The 26,513-nt window shown below is 38.2% G+C and overlaps 1 protein-coding gene across 1 annotated transcript in view; it reads right to left on the reverse strand.

Moving 5' to 3' along the window:
- LOC131859776 (uncharacterized) overlaps window positions 1-26,180 on the reverse strand; it is a 43,933-nt gene extending 17,753 nt beyond the window's left edge. Inside the window, exon 1 of the mRNA XM_059213824.1 lies at window positions 25,591-26,180. Coding sequence (XP_059069807.1) covers window positions 25,591-26,180 — 590 coding nt within the window. The remainder of the gene's footprint in view (window positions 1-25,590) is intronic.
- Window positions 26,181-26,513: the final 333 nt, after the last annotated feature.

Consider the following 26,513-nt stretch of genomic DNA (forward strand, 5'->3'; position numbering starts at 1 on the left):
CTCTACAACCTGAGCTAACTACAAGAAGGGAACGCTCTAAGGGGCTTGGTTTTCTAAACCCCAAGATTCAACACAAGAAAACAAAACAGATATGGCGAGTCAAAGTGGCTGAAGTTCAACAAGAGGATAATTATTCCACAGACTCCAATAAGTGGGAATGGGGTTCAGACAAATCCTCCAGCGATTATGAACTTAATGAGACATTTAGAGAGCCAGATGAACCTACAGAGGAGGAGGAGTTTTACAAGAAATTCAGAGTTGGTCAAGAACCGACCCATAAGGATCCCGCACAAGCTTCGTTTCAGGGCCCTAGGTCAGGATCACATAGGATGAGGACACCTGTCCCTGAGGGTGCTACTAGTGATGATAATTTGGACTCACTCACGATCGACACTGATGAGGAGAGTGCCATTGATGACCTCGATGACTACCTTGACATACCTGAATATAACCACATCTTCACTATTAGCCTTGCGGATTCTAAAAACACTAAAGACCTTCCCCTCGTTCACCCCCAACTCATTGACTGGGATCAGGATGGACCACCACAGATCGATACATTTCAAAATGACGAAGCTATCGTGGATTATCTTGGCATTCGCGATGATCTTCCTCTTGGAGACCATAAAGCAGGATACGCCATAGAGCTAAATAACATGGCATACTTTGGTGAGGGTGTCGGGCCTTCTAGTCGCAAAAATGTGAAAATAAAGACAAAACAAGGGTCTTACGGCGAAAACCACACTGTGGCGCTCTCTGACTCTAAAAAAGTAAAAAGAAAGGACGTATCTGAGGGTGAAAACCTCTCTGAGGCGCCTGAAGATGGAAGGCTTGACATTCTCCCAACATCATACGAGGAAAAATCATCCATGTTGGTAGAGGAGACTATAAAGACAAACATTGGTACAGCCGAGGTTCCACACAACATATTTTTGGCTCAATCATTGACAGAGGCCGAGAAAGCAAGGTTCATAAGCTTCTTTAAGGCACGACAAGTCAACTTCGCATGGTCTTATGCTGATATGCCTGGACTAGACCCCGACTTAGTAATGCATCATTTAACAGTCAAACCGGGGGCAAAACCAGTAAAACAGAAATTGAGAAAAATGCATCCACAGGTGGCATTATTAGTCAAGGCAGAGCTGGAGAAATTACTAGATGTCGGATTCATACGCCCAATTGATTATCCTGAATGGATTTCCAACTTAGTGCCTGTTAGCAAACCAGATCGCAGCATCCGAATATGTACAGACTTCAGGGATATCAACAAGGCTTGTCCGAAGGATGATTTCCCATTACCAAACATTGATTTAATTGTTGATCTCACAGCAGGCCATGAGATGTTATCTTTAATGGACGGATTCTCTGGATATAATCAGATCAGGATTGCACCTGAAGATCAACATAAAACATCATTCACTTGTCCATGGGGAACCTTCTGCTGGAATGTCATGCCCTTTGGGCTGAAAAATGCAGGTGCCACGTATCAACGAGCCATGACGACTATCTTCCATGATCTCATGCATGTAAAGGTGGAAGATTATGTCGACGACCTTTTGGTTAAATCAATAGACAGAAATACACACTTGGACATACTTTCAGTTGCTTTTGATAGGCTGGAAAAATACAAGGTAAGATTAAATCCAAAGAAATGTGTCTTTGGAGTAACCTCCGGGAAGCTCCTAGGATTCATTGTGTCTAAAAGAGGAATAGAAGCGGATCCAGCAAAAGTCAAGGCTATCTTGGACATGCCGCCACCCAAGAATATCAGTCAACTTCGGTCTTTACAAGGGAGACTCCAGTCCATACGAAGATTCATAGCACAACTTGCAGATAAGTGTAATCCTTTCCAGCACCTGCTACACAAAAACATTAAGTTCAAATGGGACGAGAACTGTCAACAGGCTTTTCAGACACTTAAAGACTATCTTTTGAACCCGCCAGTTTTGATGCCACCAATTCCGAATCAACCATTGCTACTTTACATATCAGCTACTCCAACAGCACTGGGGGCACTACTAGCACAGCAAATACCTGACGGCAAGGAAAAAGCAGTCTACTATATCAGTCGCACATTAGTGGGATATGAGCTAAACTACACACCAATTGAGCGTGCATGTCTCGCTGTGGTCTTCGCTTCACAAAAATTACGACATTATATGCTCACTCACAAGACCAAGTTGATTGCCAGAATTGATCCACTAAAATATCTGCTCAACAAAGCTACACTTACTGGGCGACTGGCCAAGTGGGTAATGATTTTGAGTGAATTCGACATTGAATACGTGGACAGAAAAGCAATCAAAGGACAAGCCATTGCAGATCAACTGGCAGATGCTCCCATGATAGATGATGTTCCTCTACAGTCAGAATTTCCAGATGAGTCCATTCTAACAATATCACCTGCAAAGCTATGGCAACTATACTTTGATGGCTCATACACACAGCACGGGGCAGGAGCGGGTATACTCTTTATAACTCCCCAAGGCGATTCTATACCAAAGTCATACCGCTTATCATTTCCTTGCACCAACAATATAGCGGAATACGAGGCATTAACAACAGGGTTAAGAATTGCAGTTCAGTGGAAGATCCAGGAACTTCGTGTTTTTGGCGATTCTCAACTTGTCATCCGTCAAGCAACTGATGATTATCAAACAAAAGATGAAAAGCTAATGCCTTACAAACAACTGGTAGATGATCTGAAACAACACTTTGCAAAGATAGAGTTCGAGCAGATACCAAGAGAACAGAATCGCGCTGCTGATGCCATGGCTACAATTGCTTCACTCATTGACCTACCACAAAATGAGACCTGTTATGAGTTCCTGGTTGACAACCTGCTGATTCCGTCATATGAGATCACTCTCACGGAAATGATATGTGTTGTTGGTCCTGAATCCCAGTTATATGGTTCCATATTCACATACCTTCGCGACAACATTTTACCTCCCGATTTATCGAACAACCAACGTCGCACTTTCATCCGCCAATCCTCCCGATACGTTATCCTAGCTGATATCCTATACCGACGAGGTCTAGATGGCACCCTCCTTAGATGTTTAGAGAGTGACGAAGCTCAGATTGCGTTACGAGAAGTGCACGAAGGGATATGTGGTCCGCATACTAGTGGTCCTACCTTGGCCAAGAAACTCATCAGGACTGGATACTACTGGCCTACTATGGAAAAAGATGCATATCAGTTTGTCAAGAAGTGTAAGCAGTGTCAAATTCATGGAGACCTCATACACGCACCAGCACAAGAACTACAGCCACTTGCATCTCCTTGGCCCTTTTGTCAGTGGGGACTCGATCTCATAGGCAAGATTCACCCTCCTTCTTCCAACGGACATAAATTCATTATCACAGCCACAGAGTATTTCACAAAGTGGATTGAAGCTGTGCCTCTCATGCAAGTTACTGGGAAACAAATCGCTACTTTCATCCTGAACTACATCATTTGCCGATACGGGATTCCTACTTCCATTATTACCGACAACGGGCGTCCTTTCAAGAATCAGGATGTTCGTGAACTCTGTGAGCGATTCCATATCTCTCATCGTTTCTCCACACCATATTACCCCCAAGGTAATGGCCAAGCTGAGGCGTCTAACAAAACAATTCTCAAAATACTTAAAAAGACAGTCGACGACGCTGGCCGTAACTGGCATGTCCAACTCAATCCCGCACTTTGGGCCTATCGTACCAGTGTCCGCACACCTACAGGAGCTACACCTTACTCACTTGTCTATGGTGCTGAAGCCATCTTGCCTATTGAGGTCGAGTTACCTTCTTTACGGGTCTCCTTGAGAAACATAATCAACGATGAAGACTACAGGGTCTCTCGCTTACAAGAACTAGAACTGTTGGAGGAACGACGACACACTGCTTTTAATCATCTCAAGGCTTACCAACAACGAATGAGTCGCAGTTATAATCACAAGGTCAAGCCTCGCACATTTGAGGTAGGTGACTTAGTCCTCAGAGAGAACCCCAAGAATCAGCAAGATAGAGAAAAGAAGGGCAAATTTGAACCCAACTGGCTTGGTCCTTACATCATCACAGCAGCATATGGATCTGGGGCATATCAGCTCTCAACTACAGAAGGTGAATCTTTGGAGGATCCTATCAACAGCATGCACCTTCGCAGGTTCTACACATAAGCTCTTTTTGAGTATCCTAATGCAAAAATACAAAAAAAATCAAAAAAAATTCAAAAATACAAAAAAAAAATTATAAAACAAAAAAATTGTTACTTGGTGAAAACCTGGCAAACAGGCGCCTTGTGACAACAAAAAAATTGCAAAATCCAAAAAAGTAAAGAGAAATAATTTCGTCCAACGGTGAAAACCACTTCGGTGGCGCCCTGGGCAAGTACCATGGTGAAAACTGGGTCACCAGCGCCATGCGTAGGGACTTTGCTCCTCCCTCTTTCAGGATTCCCTTTCATTCTTTCACTTCGCACACAATCACGACCAATTCACCCACAATAAACTTACCCATTCCCATCATGGCTTGTTATTGATCTACCCGAGATTGGTTAGCCATTCATAATAAACCCTCCCTTTTCACTCTCTTTCCATCCATAATAAATCAGATCCTATCTGTGACTACGGCCAATTCCTGCGTCTAGTAATGGGTGTGGAACTGAGAACATCACATGTTTCGAGGAATACAGTTTCTTTCAGCTCTCTTCAGTCTATCCGCGCACAATTCGCAATAAAGCAACATTTTGCATCACAGATCCGCAATAAAGTTCCATCTTCTCCACAATAAGGTATCAGTTTCATGGATTCAGTCAGTTTCCAAGGAAACACAGCAGCAACAATGGGCTTCAACAAAATCAAATCTTTTAACAGACTCAGACAACATATGGTTCAGTGCTATCTATCCTTTTTGTGAAAGTAAACATTGTGACCACAATCAAAATTTGACTTAAACAAGTGACAAGAGACACAAACTTGAGGACTACAGTGGATGTTGGTGTCGAGTCTTGGTTTTCTTTTGGTTTTATCTTTTTGGTGACATGTCTTTTAGCTTTTCCGGGATGTCTTTGACTAGAGATTCTATCTCCACGATGTCTTTGACTAGAAAGGCGAGGATGGGGTATCGTCACTTATTTGCATTTGCTGTCTGTGGATTGTCTTTTAGTAATGCTATGACTTGTCCAAGGATATGAGGACACTGTGAGTCTAGTGTGAACTGGGGCATTCCTTGTTTGTGACTGTCTTATCTCCATGCAAACAGGTACAATGACTTTCTGGGCCGAACATATGCCTCGATTGTCATAACCTATTCTGCCATAATAAAGCTCAATGATGATAACGCACAAGAAGCTCTTTCACGTTCATATCTTCTGTCTTCCATCCCCCTTTCTTGATTGACTTCCATTGTCCTTCTCGAGTCCGCGTAGCCCGCTATCACATGACTGAGTATAATGACACACCAAAAACATGTGCATTTCATATAGTTGCACCTGCATCACCACATATAAGCATTTCATACATATAGATATTATAATGGCATCACATCCTGCATACAACACATGTTAGCACATCTCACATTTTCATTATATAAATAATCATTTGCATCACATACATTTTCATTTGCATCATGCATCACATATACAACATAAAAGAACAAAAATATATGGCCTTGCATCATATAAGCATCCATATCATAAAACATGCATCACATAAGAACATCTCATCACACAAGGTACACATGCATATAGCTGCCGCAAAAGATGAATCATCTCATATATATAATCAATCAAATGTGTCATAATACAATGATGTCAAAAGAATCATATGGCTACAAAAGAATCACCCGCAGGTGTCTACAATACAACAATGATACATCTACTGATACAATGGGAGCCCACTATAGCTATGAGGAACTCCCTCCCTCGGAGCCACCTCGCCTCGACGGAGTCTGAGCTGTAGATGGCCCTGCCCCTAGATCCCCCTGTCCCTCTGGTGGTGGTGGAGGCCCCATAACCCCACCGCTGGATGCCTGTCTCCTGCGGCTCCCTCCCGTAGCCGTCGCTGTGCGCGACGACCTCTGGAAGCTCCTAGCCCGCTGCTCTGCTGGCACGGCTGCATAATATAGATCCCTCCAGTAGGCGATCTCCTCTCCCGCTCGCAAAACATAGGCGTAGCCTGCCCCTGCATCCTCTGCTGCCCGCCTACCTGCCCTCAGAGCTGTCTCGGCCTCGGTATATCTCTGGATGGCCTGATCCCTCTCCCGCTCTGTGTCTCGGACCCTGATCCTGAGGTGGTTCCTCTCTCGAACCAAATCCTCAATCTCATCTGCCTGGCCCTGGCAGATCTCCCGCAGCCTCACCACCTCATCCTCCTCGGAGTCTCCGCTCTCCGCCCCTGCCTGTGGCTCCTCCTCTACAGGTGCCTGTCCCTGTGCCTCTGCCTGCACCTGTCCCTGTGCCTGTATAGGTACCTGTGGCTGTACCTGTCTCTGTCCCTCTGGCTGTACCTGTCTCTGTCCCTCTCTGGGACCCTGTGCTGCTGGCACCTGTAGGGGCAGTCCACCCCGTCCTCTCACCACTGGAGCTGCTCTCTCCTGACCTCCCTCCCTCCGAGGTGCTACCCGTCTCTCTCCCACCACTCCCCTCTGCCTCCGCCGGCCCCTACCTGCATCCCCTCCTCCCTCATCATCATCTCCTCCAACCTCTCCATCCACTGGCTCTGCCGGATCTGTCAACCTCGGAAATGGATGCTCTGCCCAGTACGCAGAATACTCTGCGTCCATCCCTGCATCATCTACCTCTGGCCACATGTCCCATGGCATCGGCATCATCTCTGCTAGCTGCATCACTGCCTGATCATAAGATAGCAGTGGGCCAAACTGCACCTGATCTCTAACAGTACGGGCATACATACCCGAGCCTCGGGGCATCCTCTGAATCCGGCCATACTGCCTGCATACCCTATCCACCAGCTGTCTCTCTAATATATAGGGCGTCCGTCCAATCAGGTACCTGCTCCGGAAGGTGTAGGGTAGCTCCAGTGCATCGTCACCCCACTCCTCGCACCCTAGGTACGGCCTCCAGATCACCATATCAATGTCATCAATGACTCTCCTCCAGTGCTCCAATCTCCCAATCCGAGGCTGGGATGTGATCATGGCATACAAATGAACAAAACTCTGTCCCTGTCCTCTGCCTCTGAAATGAATCGGCCTCGTCACTGGAAGGTGCTCATAGGCCCACACCTGCAATAGAGTCACACCGCAGCCCAGCCCCACTGATCCGTGGTATACAAACTGATGCAGCTCATAGTACAAATGTGCTAGGACACATGGCCCCCATGCATACCTAGTGTGCTCTGCCATCAGCGTCTCCAAGGCCCCTCCCCAGCCCACTGCCAATCCTCGTGTGGCCCTGTCTGGACACAGGTATCCACTGATAACTCCCCCAATAACTGCCGGCAATGCCAATCCTGTGGCAGTCATGGTGTCCCAGGCTACATGACCTGCTCTCATCTCCAACTCAGGATCCTGAAAAACCCGTCTCAAGGCCTCCCTGTCACCGTCACGGTCGTAGGGGATCAACTCTCCATCAATAGGGACATGTAATATCCTGTATACATCCTCCAGTGTCACTGTCATCTCACCCATCGGCAGGTGAAACGTGCATGTCTCTGAGTGCCATCTCTCGGCCAATGCAGTCAGCAACCCCATGTTTGCCCGAAACTCAGGCACATAGAGCATATATGTGAGACCCATCTCCTCAATGGAAATCATGTCCTGGATGGACAACTCTGGACGCAGTCTCTGAGTCGATGGGAATCTCTCCCGTGACTCCAACATCGGCAAATACTCCTGCAGTCAAGCAAATCAATCTTGTCAGTTATCGTGGCATTCACTGTTTATCACAAAATGCTACTCGCTACCCAAATGCATATGGCTATCTACCCTAGTGACACTCACTGTTCATCACAAAGTGTTGCTATTTATCCTAGTAGTGCTCACTGTTCATCACAAAGTACTACGTGTGTGACATTCCCTGTTCATCACAAAGTGTCACTCACATTCGCACTCCCTGTTCATCACAAAGTGCTGCATATCCTGGTGCTCCCTGTTCATCACAAAGTGCCTTGATCTATCCTAATCTTCCTAGAGGACCTGCTTGAGTGTATCCTCTCAGCAGCTTATCCAATCGACAGCGTATGTTCATCACAGAACTGCCGATTTGACCTTAAGGACTAAAACTATGCATTTAAACACATAAACGCACTTTTTCAACACACACGCGCTTTTAACTCATAAACGCGCTTATAGACTGCATAAACGCGCCTCTGCAACACAGACGCGCTTTCTAAACACAAACGTGCCTATGCCAGACATAAACGCGACCAGGGAACACAGACGTCCCTGCATGACATAAACGCTATTCAAAAGCACAGACGCTACTACATTTCACAAACGCGTCCGCATTCAACACAAACGCGGTTCCAGGCACAGACGCGCCTGGACCCGACACAGACGCGCCTGTTGGACACAGACGCGCCTGGCGCTGACACAGACGCGGTTGCGCGTTTTTGCACTTTTAAACTACCCTATTTCTAGCGCATTTATTGCTCCTAAACATGCATTAATGACAAAACTTGAAATGCGTGAAAGTACGAGGAGGTTTTCGGGTACTTACTGGCTCTCCTGCATCGGCTGGTCGCTGGAATCGGCGGACACGATCGAATCTATGAACGAATGCCATCGCTGCTGACTGCTGCTGCTCTTTTCTCGCTCTGCACTGTGATCTCGTAAGGGTGTGAATGACAATGAGGATGTCTTTTGCCCGTGGTTTATCTTATAGCCTACCCTAGCCCTGCCCTTCATTTTCCCGAGTCAGTATTCTTCATCCTGTGATTTTGTCACATTATCCAATCAGCCCATTCTTTCCCATCTTTCTTATCGCGAGATTGTCTGCAATCTTTCCAGACTTTTTCATCCAATCTCTCGAGGGGGCATATCATTCCCATCCTGGGGCAACTCTGTATCAGTTCAGCTTATCTTCTTTGAAACAACGCGACAAGCCGCATTGTCTCAAAGAGGGGCAAAATGTAGACACCTAAAATTGTCATGTCTAATTAAATAAATATTTTATTTATTTAATTACTTTAGCTTAATTCTTCTATTAATTAAATAAATCTTTATTTATTTAATTAATTCATTTATCCTCTTCTAGCCTTATTTCTCATTTAAATAAATACAGTTATTTATTTAAATTATCCCTTTCCTAAATTAAATAAATATTTTATTTATTTAATTGCCCTACTTCTTCTATTAATTAAATAAATCTTTATTTATTTAATTAATTCATTAACCTTTTCTACACATGACACATGTCATTCATCTCTTATTTCCTACACTACCTACCCCTTTCATTATTTTGGTATTTCTTATACCTACCCTCTAATCCTAGCCGACCTCTCTTTTTACACCTCTCAATCTTAACCCTCCATTTTCTATTGTGTCTTCTATTTAAGGAGATGCTTTCTTCATTACCAGAACCCTAATGACTAATTTTGGAGGACTTGGCTACACTACGATCCTACTTGCAACCACATTCCGTTCTTTGTTGAGCTCTTGTGCATACAAAAATCTGAGAGCAAGCATATCAAACAAGATCAATGGAGATAGGAAGAATGGAGATCAAAAACCCTAGTGGACATGTGATGGTATAATCTTTTTGATTTTTTGAGTTATTTTGCATTGTCTTAGGTTATCTTCATATGTTATGGTGGATCTTTGTTCATTGTTAGGCTAGGGTTTGGTGGTTGAATCCATTTTAGTCTTTCAATATTGTTGTTTATTGCTATCCATTTTCACCATATACACTACCAACTATGATATCATCTACATAGACAACAAAAACTAGTATGCTATTACCTTTTGTTTTGAAAAAGTTGTTGTCTACTGCATCTTTTGTGAAACCTTGTTCACATAGATGTTTATCTAGCTTGGAATACTAGGCTCTTGGAGCTTGTTTCATGCCATACAAAGCTCCTTTTAGTTTGTAAACATGATCTTCTTCTCCTGCACATGCAAAACTTTTAGGATGTTCCATATAAACCTCTTCTTCAAGATCACCATTTAAAAACACAATTTTTACATCCATTTGGAAAACTTTGAGATTCTTGTAGACAAAATAGGCCAAAAACAATCTTATGGCCTCAAGTCTGGTCACAGGAGCAAATGTTTCATCAAAATCTATACCCTGAATCTGAGAGTACCCTTTGCATACTAGCTTTGCTTTATTTCTGACCACATTTCCCTTATCATCAAGTTTGTTTCTAAAGTCTCAGTTAGCTCCAATCACATTTTTATCAAAGGGCCTAGGAACTAGTTCCCAAGTTTTATTCTTCTCTATTTGATCAAGTTCTTCTTGCATAACTTTGATCCATAGATCATCTTTACTGGCTTCTGAATATGTTTTAGGCTCAAATTGAGCTATCAGACACAAATAAACCCGATTGCTTTCATTTGCAAGTTTCCTTCTAGTTTGAATTCCAATAGTTTTATCACCTATTATCTAGATCTTGAGGATGATTTTTCTGCAATAATTTAGTGGACCTTATGGGAGTAGAACTTACAGGTTCACCAGAAACATTTTGTTCATTTTCAGATTTTTGTTCATGTTTAGGTGATCCAATAGCATCATTATCTTCAGTTGGCTTTTAATTAGAATTGATCATTTCATCAACTTTGAATTTAGTACTTTCTACTACTTTTTTAACCTTTTGTTATAACATTTGTAAGATTTTCTATGAGTAGAGTAACCTAGAAAGATGCCTTCATCACAGTGTGATTCAAAGCTACCTATATTATCACTATCTTTTTTAATGAAACATTTACTGCCAAAAAATTTAAAATAACCAACATTAGCTGTTCTACCATACCACATCTCAAAAGGAGTAAATTTTGTATTCACTCTCAACTGAACTCTATTTAAGAAATAAACAATAGTATGAAATGCCTCTTTCTAGTAGATATTTAACATACTTGCATCCTGAAGCATTGTTCTAGCCATTTCTTTTATAGTCTGGTTCTTTCTTTCAGCAACACCATTTTGTTGTGGTGTTCTAGAGGCTGACTATTGCCTCTTAATGCCATGTTCTTCATAGTAATCGATGAATTCTTGTGAAGTATACTCTCCACCGTTGTAAGATCTAAGACATTTAATTTTTAAGTAAGATTCTTTTTGAACCATCTTCCTGAAAACTATGAATCTGTTAAAGGCTTATGCCTTATGTTTTAGGAAAGTTACCCATGTCATCATTGTGTAGTCATCTTTCCATCCTTCCTTTGGTTCCCTGTTGTGAGGGTAAATCTTTCAACGTTTTTCATTTGGCATTTGTCCTTCCCTCCATCACAAGAGGTTCCTAATGCCCTAGATGGTGAAATGTCTAGATCATCTTTTGAACTATAGCAAGAACAACCAATAAGAAGAGGGGCTAGAGGTATCCAATTACGTGCCCACTTTGAAGAGTCATCAATGAAAAGTGTGAAATATCTTTCATTGTTTAGAGATTTTGTCTTCGTAGGACCACACAGATCAATATGTACAAGCTACAATGGTTTAGTAGAAGAATACTCTTTAGGCTTAAAACTAAGTCTTGTTTGTTTGCCCTCTTGACACTCTTTGCAAATACTATTTTCTGGTTTGGAAAGAACCCACATATTCCTAACATTATGATTTTTACTATTTTTAATCAGATTATCGTAGTTTATATGCCCCAATCTTTTATGCCAGAGTTTAGTTTTATCAATTTGACTCATAAAGCACACATTGTATTCTTTTTTACTATTTGAACTTTCATGAAGGTTATAGATATTTCCATTAGTTTTGAATCTTGCTGCTATAGTCTTACTAGATTTCTTTTTGATTTCACATCCTAGTGCAGAGAAGGTAACATGAAATTCATTACCACAGATTTGACCCACACTGAGTAAATTGTGTCAACCCTTCCAGATAATACACATCATGCATTGGAGTATCATTATCAAGTAAAACAATTCCTTTTCCTATGATTTGGATACAGTGATCATTTCCAAACCTTACAGATCCACTTGATAAGGTTTCATAATGAACAAAATTTATTTTATCACTTGTCATATGGTGAGAACAACCACTATCTATAACCCAAAGGTTTTTCTTGACAAAATGTAAGGCTGTTCAAACAACCAATGCTTCAAACCTTTTCTTTGGTTTCCAAACTAGTTTTAGTTTGTCATTTTTCTCTGATTTATTCGACTGTTTTACTAAATCAGATTTACAAAGAAAAGCTTTATGTTCTAGTTCATTACAATGATAGCATATGAGATTGCTTAGAAATTTATAAAGATTACCATTCACAAAACTAGGCTTTCTTCTAGACATATTTCTGCATTCATTTGCTTTATGCCCAAATTGATTGCAATAGAAACAATATCTAGAGAAATTAAAATTATATCTAGAAAAATTACTTGTTTTCTCAATATATTTTTCTTTTCCAGCACTAGTATGATTTGAGGATTCTCCTTCTGAAAATCTTAGATTACTTTTGCCTTTGTAATCTTGCTAGTGATTTGAGGATTCTCCTTCTGAAAATCTTAGATTACTTTTGCCTTTGCAATCTTTTTTATTGCTTAACAAGTTAGATGGTTCATCATTATTTTCATATAATGCAAGCTTCTTTTGTAAATCAATAAGTTTTTCTTCTACAAAGTAACATTCTTTCTCTTTGTGATTCAATTTTTCTTGAGTTACCTCAAGAATTTTTTTACCTTCTTTAGTCTGAAGGTTAAGACCATATATGAGTTTAATATCATTCTGATTTTGATCTTTCAATATAAAAACTTCTTTTTGAGTTTCTTTATTTCTTTGAGAGCACACTTTGATTCTCCTTCTAGATCAATTTCAGATTCAAAATGATCTGAAATAATTTCCTCCCGTTTTTAACTAGGAGTTATAATATCCATAAACAATGTTTCATCTCCTTCCTCAAGAGATTCACCAGAACAACTATCTGTAATATCATCATAAAAACTTTTTTTTCTTTTTATTATTAAAAGATTTTTTTTTTCCTTGTCCTCTAACATCTTCATTATCACTTGCAACTTCCTTATTAGGACATTGTTCAACATAGTGACCAATTTTCCCACAGTTAAAGCACTTAAAGGGTAATTTCCCTTTATATCTACCAAATTCTCTTCTAAGTCGATTTACAAAAGTAGACTCATCCTCATCAAGCTTATGAGATTCAGATTCATTATCCTTTTTCTGAGTTTTGAAAGCAATTTCTTTACTAGTTGAGACATCTTCACAAATTCTCATTTCATAAGCAGTTAAGATGCCATGCATCTCATTTATAGTAAGTTTATTCAGATCTCTTACTTCGAGTATTACACTTTACTTTTATGACTTATGTCATATGTCATTAAACCTTGTAAGCTTGAGAAGGAATTTATTTCCCTTTCTTTTATTTTCAATGCCTTAGCAAATGTTTATGCCCTAGGTCTTTTGACTTAGCCACAAAATTCCTCTAGGTAATAAAAAATCCATGACATCACCTTGTATAGTGTTATATGTATAAAGAATGTAAACAAGGAATGTAAACAAGGAATGTAAACAAATGAGATCACCAAGGTGGAGACATGTTCATATTAGCAAAACTAAATTATGAACTTTGATTGATATACCACACTAAATGCCAAGGAGAGAACCATTCAAGATTATCTTATGGTTTTTGACATTAATGCCAACACATGCTAGAGGGGACAACAATGATATAGAGAATGCCCTCGACCAAGCCATCATTTTCAGTAATGTTTTGTGTAGAAGAATCTATCTTCAAGGTTTGCAAGCATTTAGAAATGTGAAAAGAACATCCCTTGCACCTCTACCATACCTTTGTGCATTGGTGGCTTGTGGAGTTGACTTTAACGATCATAATTTTTTTCAAGAAACCTATTCAAATAACAACTTGGGGATGGTATATCAATCATTAGGCTCTATGATAATAATTGCGGTAGGGGTTGAGCACCATTTTCCTTCTTTGAATTTGTGCGAATTTGCATAAAGATAGATTTTTGGGTGCAAATGGAATTGATTTGGTAGTTGGCAAGTACTGTAGATGCATTCATGATGCCTTGGGTCATCACAGTTAGGTGAGAGTTTCAAACTTCAAATGATGAAGTTTCAAGACTTAGTGTGCCAAGCACAAAAAGTTTGACAAACATGATGGGATGACCAAGCTTACAATCTTGAAAAGGAACAAGGTGTTGGGATGTCAGGATTGACGGTGATGGGGAAGTAATGCCAAGGGAGATGTGAGATGAGAAGGCTAACAATGGAACCTCAAAAAGGAAACTCGACAAAGATAAAACTTTTGGGATGTTGGGATCAAAGTCTCAGACAAGGCCTAAATTGGTATTGAATTAAAGAATAGTTCAAACTCCAACTTCAATATGAGTAATCAAAGTAGTTTTAAGCATTTGGGGTTGTAGAAAAGGGTTACTTGAATGGTAGATGAGGAGATATATTTGATGTATCTATTCCCTAAAAGTCTTGGAGGTCAAGCTATAGAACGGTTTTCACACTTACCCCTGAAAATAACTTCATGGGGAGAATTGACAGAGCTTTTTATCACAACCCATGCACACAACATAAATAACTCAGTAACATTGTTGGAATTATGCACTATGTAATAAAATGAAGGGGAATCCTTTGCGTCTTTTCTGCAACGATGGGACTCTCTTGTATGAAGATACTGGCCTCCCGTATACTAGAAAATGAGCAAGTTGACATATTCAGAGAGAATCTCATCCCCTAGATCAAGTATCCGTTACAAATGCAATGTTTAAACTTCTTTTATCAAGTCATTGAGAAGGGTTTGAAATGTAAAAAGGGCCTCATTGAGCAAGGAATCTTGAAAATTAATAAAGAGGGAAACACTATCAATGATAGGTCCAGATATTAGTCAAAGAACAAGAATGTGACAAATGATGGATTTGTGGACGCACAAGTAGTAAACACAGGTCAACTAGTCATTTCTTTACAAGGACCTGCCAATCCTTTCATTCGAAATAGGAATCCACTTTAGGACAATAATGCAGTTTCAATGAATGTAATACAATCCACCAATCCTCGACGACCTAGAAATAATGTGCAAAGACAAAATTACACACCACTGGGGGAACCTATAGAATCAACACCCAAGAAGTTGGTCCATAATAATTTGATAACATTACCTGAATAAAAAACTTATGAACCAGGTCCCTTTAAGATGACTTGGTGGAACGATAATGTTTTTTGTGACTACCATTGAACCAAAGGTCATAAGACATCCAATTGTTATAAACTCAAGAACTTGATCAAGGGGACATAACTCTCGACAATACTAAAGGGTCATCCAATAAATATTGCATCATTTTTAATAACCTATTTGTTAAACATGATGAAGAGAAAGATTCAAGTTCAAGGTCACAGGACAACAAGGAAAATTATACAAGAGCCTCCTATGATTACACTATCAACACTCTTAGGCAGGAAGATGAAAGAGTTGCGACCATCATTGTCAAGCCCAAGAATACTGATTGTTCAGTAGTCACTCATCGTTCCAAGGTTACACTTCAAGAGGTCCCTTTGAATCCTACTCAGGTAGTGGGGAACTATAATATAATTGAGAAAATAAAGAAAACCCCCGTACAAATATCCATCTTTGAGTTGCTGCAAATCTCCCCCTCTCATAGGGCCATCTTGGATAAAGCCCTTCATGAGTCAATTTTTTCAAGGGACATCGATGAAAACACTTTTCAGGATATGGTCGAGAACTTGACCGCAACTCCTTGTGTTTCTTTCATAAAAGAGGATATTCTAGTAGACAGACCATCACATAATGATCCCTTGCATTGTGAAGTTGTTGTTCACTAGAAAAGAATTAAGAGGGGTTTGATATATGACAAATATGGTTTGAACATATGTACCTTGAATTTGATCAAGGCTTTGAGTTATTCAAAAAATCATATCGATCCCACTAAAAATATAAACATTAAAGCCTATGATGATGAGGAGCGCCCGTCAAAAGTTGTAGTTACTTTACCAGTACAAGTTGGGCCGGTTATTATACAAACTAAATTTCAAGTCCTAGATAGAGAATTAGGATACAACATGCCATGCAAGAAGTGCCCTCCATGTTTCATCAGTGTACCATGACATTGAAATAATAATATCGGGACACCCAAATTCATTCCAACATTGCAATAATCTAAGGACAAGTTTAGAAAATCAGGTTCCAATAAATCAAGCGGCTCCACCTATATCACAACTTAAATATTTGACAATAGAAAACACATTAACACCTTCAACATCTAACACACAATTACAAATTTAGGATAAAGGGTGTGGAGAGTATTCCTACTCAGAGGGACTTTGCATTGGCCGATTACCTCTATCTCTAAAATCTTTTGTGACACCATCATTGAATCTCTTTGATCAACGTAAAGGCAAAGAAGTAATCCAATATTCACCTTCTTGTTCCTTTGTTAGATGTGGAGAACTAGATGAGGAATCCCTAGAGGAAGATGTATGTAAATGACTATATAGGGATGAAGATGAACATAATCAATCAACTCAACTCCTTTTAAAACAGTATGGAAAAGGTTACCAGATGTTACAAAGCATGGATATGACGATACTATGGGCTTAGGAACACAACATTAAGGAGTTGTAGAACCAATATTACCATCAAAGAATCTAAAAAATAGGGTTTGGGATATAATGGAGTAGAAAAAAGACCCCCAAGGCAAGATAGTAAAATAGTGGAACCTAATCAACCTTTGGTCACACAACCTCTCCCTAGACAAGTTACCAATACAAAACAAGAGCAAGATCCTGATGAGGTTACACATATTTAGATACCACAAAGTGATCAGAATTATCAAAGTGTTGTAAGAGATCCCGAAACAACACACCAAGTAGAAGTGGCAATGATTGTCTATGTGATTTCCACTTAGCTGATTGAATTAGATGGCTTAAATCTATATCTGAAAAATGAATTTCATGCAGGACATCCTAATTTTCTCATTACCCAAATAGAACCAGGATTAGTCAGTCATAATCTCACAAATCTACCTAAAGTAAACATGAGACCCTCATCATCACCTATTGGAAAACCAAATGAAGAAGAAGTATTAGATGGGTGAATTCACAATACTGGTTCCCACTTTTTGACCAACTTTGACACTTAGATGAATATTTTAAAAAAACCCTTCACTTTCCGACACCTATAACTTTTAAACCGTTAAGAATTTGAAGATGATATAAACTAGTGTTTTTTAGCATCTTGTTTGTAGATTCTAAATATTTTTTTTTCAAATTTGTTTGAATAAAATTTTATTGATTTTTCCATCTCCCTCAAAAAGTAGTTTTTTACAGCAAACAACATTTTTTAAGAGTGATGTGTATCCCGAAACACATAATTTTTTTTCTATAAATGATAAAAACTTAACTCTTTTGAATTTTGGTTTGTAACATCAATACCCAGGGCATGTAGTTGGTTTGATAGTGACATGTTTAATATTTTTCATTTTATTAAGTTTTGAAGTTCAACTAATTATAATTCAGATATAGGTGTACGTTTGAACACATAACTTATTCTATATATATCAAAATTCAATTTTCTTTTTTTTAGAAAGAAAACACCAATACCTAGTGCATAGATATTTTTTAGATTTTTTTTGAATTAGTTTACTATTTTTCCCAGTGCATTGAACAAAGAAGTTCATGTTCGGTGAAAAACCTACATTCATAAGAAATAAAATAAAAATATATTAATGAAATTAAATATATTAAAAGTTATACTATTTGGAAAGCTTATAATAAGGACTAAATACCTAAAAAAAAAACTTTTAAATGAATTAATTTGACCCCCCAAAAGCTAATGTAAAATTGGTTTTTTATCAGCATTTGATAGATGCAAAGGAGATTCCATTGCAAGTATGATTTAGATGTAGAGAGGTTCTATCCAAGAAATTTTGTTCTAAGAGCCTTTTATTTAACTCTCTTCAATTAATTACTTCAAATGGGACCTCTTAAAGCTTAAATCATTATATTTTCTAGAAAATGTATGATTTCAGTAAAAATCAGGACGCACCAAAAAGTGGGAACCAACTTTGTGAGTTCACCCAGCTACAAAGACAGACACATAAGACGACATTCCTTGTGAGGACAAAGACATTGATCCAAATTCATTGATAGATGATAGAGACACCCGTATATGCTCTATAACCACAATCTCTAATGCTGATGAAGGCAACAATCTATCACTTGTCTTTCCAGACCTTGTAGATTGGGGAAAACAAGAAAGATCACACCTAGATTGGTTTCAGAATGATGAAGAAATAGCAGAATTTCTTGGTGCATGCAAAGGGCTACCCTATGATGATCATAAGGCTATATTTACAATTGATCTAAACATAACAATATACTTTAGGGTATCAAGTACACCCTCTAGCCATGATGATTCAGAAAAAAACCCGAAAGAAAGGACAAAGAAAGATTAGATTATTTGCCTATTGACCAAGAAATATCATCACTGTTGGTTGAGAAATTAGAAGAAGTCAACCTTGGTGAAGGTGAAGTTGTATGTAAAATCTATTTGGCAGAATCCTTGAAACTAGTAGAGAATGAGAAATTTATTCAGTTTTACAAGAGGAGACAAATTAACTTTGCATGGTCATATGCCGACATGTCTAGATTGGATCCCAAACTTGTTTTACACCCATCTGCCATTGCTTCCTAGAGAAAAACCTTACAAGCAGAAGCTTAGGAACATGCATCCTCAGGTAGCCCTATTAGTCAAAGTAGAGCTACAAAAATTGTTAGATGTGGGTTTCATTAGAATGATAGAATATGCAGAGTGGATTTCCAATTTGCTATCAGTGACAAAGACCACTAGAGGAATCATCATTTGCATAGACTTTAGAGATTTGAACAAACCATGCTCGAAAGATTTACCTCTTCCAAATATAGACATGATCATAGATCTTATTGCTGGATATGAGATGCTATCCTTGATGGATTTTTTCTCTGGATATAATCAAATCAAAATTGTACTAGAGGATCAACATAAAATTGCACTCACCTGTCTGTGGGGAACATACTATTGGAATGTGATGTCGTTTGTGTTAAAGAATGCAAGAGCTACATATCAAAGATCCATGAAGACATTATTTCATGACATGATCCATGACATTATGGAAGACTATGTAGATGACTTGCTAGCTAAATCTAAGACCATAGAAAACCATGTTTATGTCCTTGCAAAGATCTTTGATAGGCTTGACAATAAAAGGTCTGTTTGAACCCTAAAAATTGTGTCATTGGAGTCACAATGGGTAAGCTCTTAGGATTCATACTGTCAAACATGGGTATTGAGTTTGACCCAGCTAAAGTGAAAGCAATTTCATAAATGCCTCTGCCATCCAATTTGAAATAATTATGAAGCCTACAAGGAAAACTATAGTCAATCAAGAGATTCATAGAGCCGAAAAATGCCAACCATTTCAACATCTTCTCAGAAAAGGAGTTGCCTTTAAGTGGACAAAACAATGTCAGAAAGCTTTTCAAGCCTTTAAAGATTATGTTATCTCCACCAATTTTAGTTCCATCGACACTGGGAAAGCCCTTATTATTGCATATCTCTACAATTAATTCATCCTTAGGAGCACTCTTAGAGCAACATGATGACCAGGGGAGAGAACGAGCAATCTATTATATCAACAAAACACTGGTGGGGTATGAACTAAATTACACTCCTATTGAAAAAACATGTTTGGCAGTAGTCTTTGCATCCTAGAAGCTTAAACACTATATGCTTAGTCATAATGTTCAACTGATTTCTAACATTTATCCACTTAAAATACCTTTAAAGCATAGCGACATTGACAAGTAGATTAGCTAAATGGTTGATGATGCTTAGCGAATTTGATATTGAGTATGTGGATTGTAAAGTCATTAAGGGTCAAATCATAGCAGACCAGTTAGCAGAAGCTCGTATTCAAGATGATCATCCCTCGTTGACTAATTTTGTCGATTCTATGGTTACACTAGCAACCTCTACAAAATGGAAGCTTTACTTTCATAGATCATGCACTAATCATGAAGCCGAAGATGGTATACTTTTTATCACACCTCAAGGTGTTTCCATCCGAAAATCATACAAAATCAATTTTCCTTGCACAAACAATATAACTGAATATTCAGCTATATTGTCATAGCTTCTAATTAACTAGGTTAATGATGACTATATCACTAAGGATGACAAGCTGATGCCTTACAAGAGGATGGTCGATCACTTTGAGAAATATTTCAATCATATTATTTTCCAACAAATACCTTGAGTCCACAACAAAGCAGCAGATGCCATGGCAACTGTAGGTTCTATTCTTGACATGCCAAGCAATGTGACATAATTCAATTTTTTAGTGGAGCAATTAATGGTACTCGCATATGAGATCCCACAGTCTGAATGTGTATACATGATAGATGGTCCTGATTCACCATGGTATAAAGATGTATACAACTATCTCCATGATCAATATGTCCTGATCTTTCTAGAAATCACCATAAAACATTGATACATCAAGCCTCCAGATATGCTATTATTGTAGACACCTTATATCACAAAGGTTTAGATGGAACATTGCTCCAATGCCTTGATGCAGAAGAATGTCAATTGGATCTTAGTGAAGTGTTGACTTTTTGGTCAACACCTCCTTCAGGATCCGTGACATGTGCTTAATCGCCTCCCATGGATCCTTGTCTCTAGCCGTTGTGGCGTTTGTTGATATCTCAAGCTTTTGGCATAATGACAACGGTGATTCCAATGGTGGTATCAGAGCACCGGGTTATGGGTTTGAATCTCAAGAGATCTCCTTCATTCCATCAGTGCGGAACCCTCAGTTGGTGTTGAGGGGGAGATTGTTGACTTGGTGGTCAACACCTCCTTCGGGATTCATGACATGTGCTTAACCACCTCCCGTGGATCCTTGTCTTTGGCCATTATGGCATTCGTTAAAGCTCAAGCTTTTGGCGCAACTGTAGCAGTGATTCCAACAAGAAGTACATAATGGAATTTGTGGTGCTCATTCTAGTGGACTTGCTTTAGCAAAGAAGCTATTGTGCACATGATATTATTGGCCAACTATGTAGAAAGATGCATATAAGTATGTACAAAAGTGCAAGAAATGTTAAATATACAGTGATTCAATTCATGAACCTGCTCAAGATCTCCAACCCATCAAATCACCTTGGTCCTTTTCACAATGGGGGTTGGACCTTTTTGGCAAGATTAGTCCTACTTCTTCCAAACAAATATAAATTCTTTTGACAACCACTGAATATTTAACTAAATGGGTAGAAGCAATTTCACTCACATATATAACCGGCAAATAATTATCAAAGTTCCTTCTTAACTACAACATTTGTTGGTATGGAATTCCAATGTGCATAGTAACAAATAATATACACCCTTTCAAGAACCAAGAAGTACATGAGCTTTGTGATTGGTTCCACATTCAACAATATTTTTCTACACCTTATTATCTATAGATCAATGGTCAAGTTGAAGCAACAAAGAAAAAAAACATGAAAATCCTTAAGAAAGTTGTCAATATGGTGCAGGAGCACCCTCAGGACCTGATATGCCTACAAGAGGAAAAGTTTATATTTTTGATTTGTCTTGTGTTGTTTAATGTTTTTAAGGTCATTTGTGACAATTCATGATCATTTTTTATCATTATTTCAAGTTTTGAGTCATTTGGATAAAAATTGTAAAAGTTGCTCAAAAGTTGTCAAAATTGTCATGACAACTTTTGCAACTTGATGACAACTTTTTTAAAGTTTAAGAGTTGTTTATGGGTAGTTGTAGGTTAGTTGGGTAGTTTAATATGATTAAAATTGTATAAATTGTTTTCAAAAACTCTAATTTGGAGGTTGGAGACGGTTGTAGAAGGATGGAATAAAGAAGGAACTTACTCTAATTTGGAGGTTGGAGACGGTTGTAGAAGGATGAAATAAAGAAGGAACTTATTTTTGTAGCATCCTTACATTGCTTTCTAAAGTTTTCAGAATTTACAGATTGAAACATGCCATTGTACAAACTTTTGATGGCCTCATATTGAGGGATTGTAATATATGGATGTAAATATATTTGTTTCTAGTTTCCAAATATTTTTGTCTCATTAAATTTTATTGAGTTTTGTGTAAGATATGTCATTTTTAGTACAGGTTATCTTGAATGATTGATGTTTCTATAACAATCTGAAAGAAACGTAGGGTATGGATTGGTAAGATACAATAACGGTCTGAAACCAATGGGAAAAAGTGGAGAAATGAGTATATTTTCATTTACTTTTTATTTGATCCAATTTCATTAAGTTTTGAATGAGTTATGACATTTTTGGTGAGAGCAGGTCCGTGATAAAACTAGGGTTTCCAACAAGCAATAAGAAAACTATATATTTATATTGCATCATCCCAAAGGGCTCAAACTTGGTGAGATTATTCTTTACATTTTTGCACAAGGCTCCTACAAATGAATTTGGGTTATTTGATTATTTGGCCAAGCTACAAGAATTAGAAGCACTTGATGACTTGAGATATAATGCATTGAATCATTTACAAGGATACTATAACAAATTAAGACACGGTGAGATACAAAATAAAAAAATCTCAGACACATATATATTTATCAAAATTTGAGAGAGTACATTGATACATTTATTTTGTATGTGATTTCTCCCTCCTCCTTTTGAGGCTGAAACATTGCCTCATTTTATACATGAAAATAAACTAAATTAAGTCTTCTACGAATCTAATTACGATCCCATTATTTAGAAAATAGTTCAACCTCCTATATTATTGTTAGAAAAAACTTTATTCAAAGGTTTTACAACCTCTCATTTATCAATCAAGACAAGAAAAATTAATAGTAAGATGCACCTGCATTAGACTCACAAGGAATAAAAACTTGTTCATGGATCCTTGCCCATGAGCTCATTAACACTGCTACCATACTTGGATATGTTTATGGTTGTCATCCATGTAGCTTCTTCAAGTGATCAATTCTTCCACTTGACCAAGTATTGGAAATATTCTTTGCCCCTGGTTTTTTCTACCATTTTCTCATCTAAAATTGTCTCTAGTTGCCTTCGTGTCTCCTTAAGAAATTGCTTCTTCCACTTGATGACCTATTCTTCTCTTGTGTTAGGGCCCTATACCATCTTCTCTTCACCCTTATAAGGGTATAAATCAATAACATTGAAAATAGGATAAATCCCAATGCCTAGTGGAAGTTCTATCTTATAAGCATTGCTAGAGAACCCAAACATAGAATCTTACAGGGACCAATTTTCTTTTCTTTCAACTTGTTGCATTCTCCTCTTGGAAACCTTAATTTTCTAAGATGATCTAGGACTAGATCTTTGACATAAAAATTAATTTCTTTCCTTTTCATATAATATTTATTCTTGTACTTGATGGTAATTTCCTCAAGCTTCCTTTTCACTTGTTCTACAAATATTGCATTGCACTAGCAAAATATTCATCATCAACACTCATCTCCATTTTACCCAGATTCCTTTTCTCATACACTCCTCTAGGATTCATACCATAGTTGATCTGAAAGGGACTCATATTAATCCTTTTGTTAGGAGAATAATTATATGCAAACTCAACTTGTGCAAGCACCAAGTCCTATTGTTTTGGATGTATACTCATTAAGCTTCGTAGGATGTTTCCAAGGCTTCTGTTGACAACCTCTATTTGACAATCAGTCTAAGGATGGTAAGATAAGATGAAACTTATATTAGTACCCAATTTATTCCATAGGGTCCTCCAAAAGTGTCCTACAAATTTAGTGTCTTGATCAGAGACAATACTCCTAGGAAGCCCATGTAGTCAAACTATCTCCTTGAAGAACAAATTGGGAATGCGAGTGGCATCACTTATCTTAGTACATGGAATGAAATGAACCATCTTATAAAATATGTCAACTACTACAAATATTGAATCATATCCCTTTTGAGTTATGGGTAGACCAAGTGCAAAGTCCATACTTATTAAATCCCATGGTCTATTTGGAATTGGAAACGATTGATCCAAACCTCCATCCTGACTGCTCCCTTTGGCATGTTGGCATACTTTACACTTCTCTACAAAATTCTTAACATTATTTTCCATACCTGGCCAATAATAGTGTGAACTCAATTAAGCTAGTGTCTTGTTTTGTCCAAAATGCCCTGCTAAGCCACCACTATATTTCTCCTTCAATAGGTTCTCTCTCATAGAACTCCTCGGAATGCAAAGCTAGCTACCCTTGAGTAGTAGACCCTCCTATAGCATGTAATCTATCCAAGAACTAATATCCCTACCAAGAGGATTTAAACATGCTTCATATGCCTCTTTGAAGTCTCTATCTTCCTTGTACATCTCCTTCAGGTCATCGAATCCCAATATGTTCATTTGAGATTCTTTTATAATCAAAATCCTTCTACTCAAAGCATCTACACCTTTGTTAGATTGACCACTCTTATGCTTAATAACAAAATTAGAACTTTGCAAAAATTCAACCCATTTGACATGTCTCTGTCTCAACTTAGGTTGACTACTAGGATAAACTGCAAAGAATGATTATCAGTGAACAAAACAAACTCATTGAGCATGAGATAATGCCTCCATTTATTCAAAGCTTACACGATGGAATAGAACTCCTGATCATATGTTGAATATCTCTTTTTTGTATCATTAAGCTTTTCGCTAAAGTAAGCAATATCCTTTCCATCTTGACTCAGGACAACACTTATAGCGGTCCCACTGACATGACATTCAACTTGAAAAATCTTCGTAAAATCAGGTAAGGACAATATAGGCTCTTCTCTAATTTTCTTCTTAAACACTTGGAAACTTCTATCAGTAGCTTCAGTTCGGTGAAATGTCCTTTTATCTCCCTTAATTGTATCCACTATTGGAACACAGATCACACTAAAATTCCTTATTAATTTTTTATAGAAGCTAGCCAAACCATGAAATATTCTTACCTCAAAGATACTCTTAGGAGTAGGCCACTCAATGATTTCTTTTATCTTTTCCTTGTCCATCTTCAATCCTTCCCGTGAGATCACAAATCCCAAGTAAACCAATTTTGTCATCAAGAGGTATACTTCTTAAGATTGATTAATAACTTTTCTTCATGAAGCTTGTCCAATACCATTATTAAATGCCTCAGTTGTTCTTCATTTGATTGAATATACACTAGGATGTCATCAAGGTACACTATGACAAACATACTAGTGAAATCTTTAAGCACTTAGTTCATAAGCTTCATGAAAGTGCTTTAAGCATTAGTTAAACCAAAAGGTATAACCAACCATTCATAGAGTCCATCATTTATTTTGAAGGATATTTTCCATTCATCACCTTCTCTAATCCTAATTTGGCGATAGCCACTTTTCAGGTCTATCTTAGAAAAATATTTAGCTCCACTTAAACAATCTAACAAATCATCAATCCTTGGCAAAGGAAACCTATACCTGATTGTCATTTTATTGTTTTCTCTTGAATTTGTACATATTCTCCAATTTCCATCCTTCTTTGGACTCAACAATGTTGGAACAACACAAGGACTCAAACTTTCTCTTATTAGTCCTTTGTCCAACAACTCTTGCACCTGATTCTTGATTTCTTTGTTCTCCTTTGGAGTCATCGTGTAGGCTGCCTTGTTTGGAAGATTTGCTCCTAGAATCAAATATATGTAATGGATAATACTTCTCAATGGAGGTAAAGCACTAGGAAGATCATCCACTACTATGTCTACATACTCTTTCAACATGTCTTGAATTTCTTCAGGCAAATCAATTAGCTTTGTACTAGTGACTACAATTTTAAGATTTCCTATCAAAGCAAATTTTATCTCTTCCTTCTTCATTTGGTGTAAAAATTCCTTACCTCCCATCAACATCACATTAGAGCTAGGTTTAGCAACAACTTTTTCTTCCTTTAGGGGTGTAAGAATGTGTTTCTTGCCATCTTTCTCAAAAGTGTAAGTATTGTGCTTCCCATCACGTATAACTTTTTTGTCATATTGCCAGGGTCTTCCAAGAAAAATATGGAAAACATCCATGGGCATACCATCACACACGATTATAATCTTTATAAGCTCCTATTTTGAAACCCACCTTGCATTGTTCATTAACCAAAAGTTGATGCCCTTTTTGCAATCATGATAGTTTATAGGGAGTAGGATGCATTACCTTTTTCAATCCTAGTTTCTCCACCGTCTCTGTTGAAACTAGATTGTCTGTGCTCCCACTATCTATGATGATTTTGCAACATTTTCCTCCACTCTTGCAGGTTGTTCTAAACAAAGTCTTTCTTTGAGGTGGTCCTATTATCTCCTTATTGGGTTTAAGTAACACTCTCTTAATCAAGAGTAATTCTCCAATCTCAGGTGCAT

Source organism: Cryptomeria japonica, chromosome 2, assembly GCF_030272615.1.
Source record: "Cryptomeria japonica chromosome 2, Sugi_1.0, whole genome shotgun sequence".
In the NCBI taxonomy this organism is placed as follows: domain Eukaryota; kingdom Viridiplantae; phylum Streptophyta; class Pinopsida; order Cupressales; family Cupressaceae; genus Cryptomeria; species Cryptomeria japonica.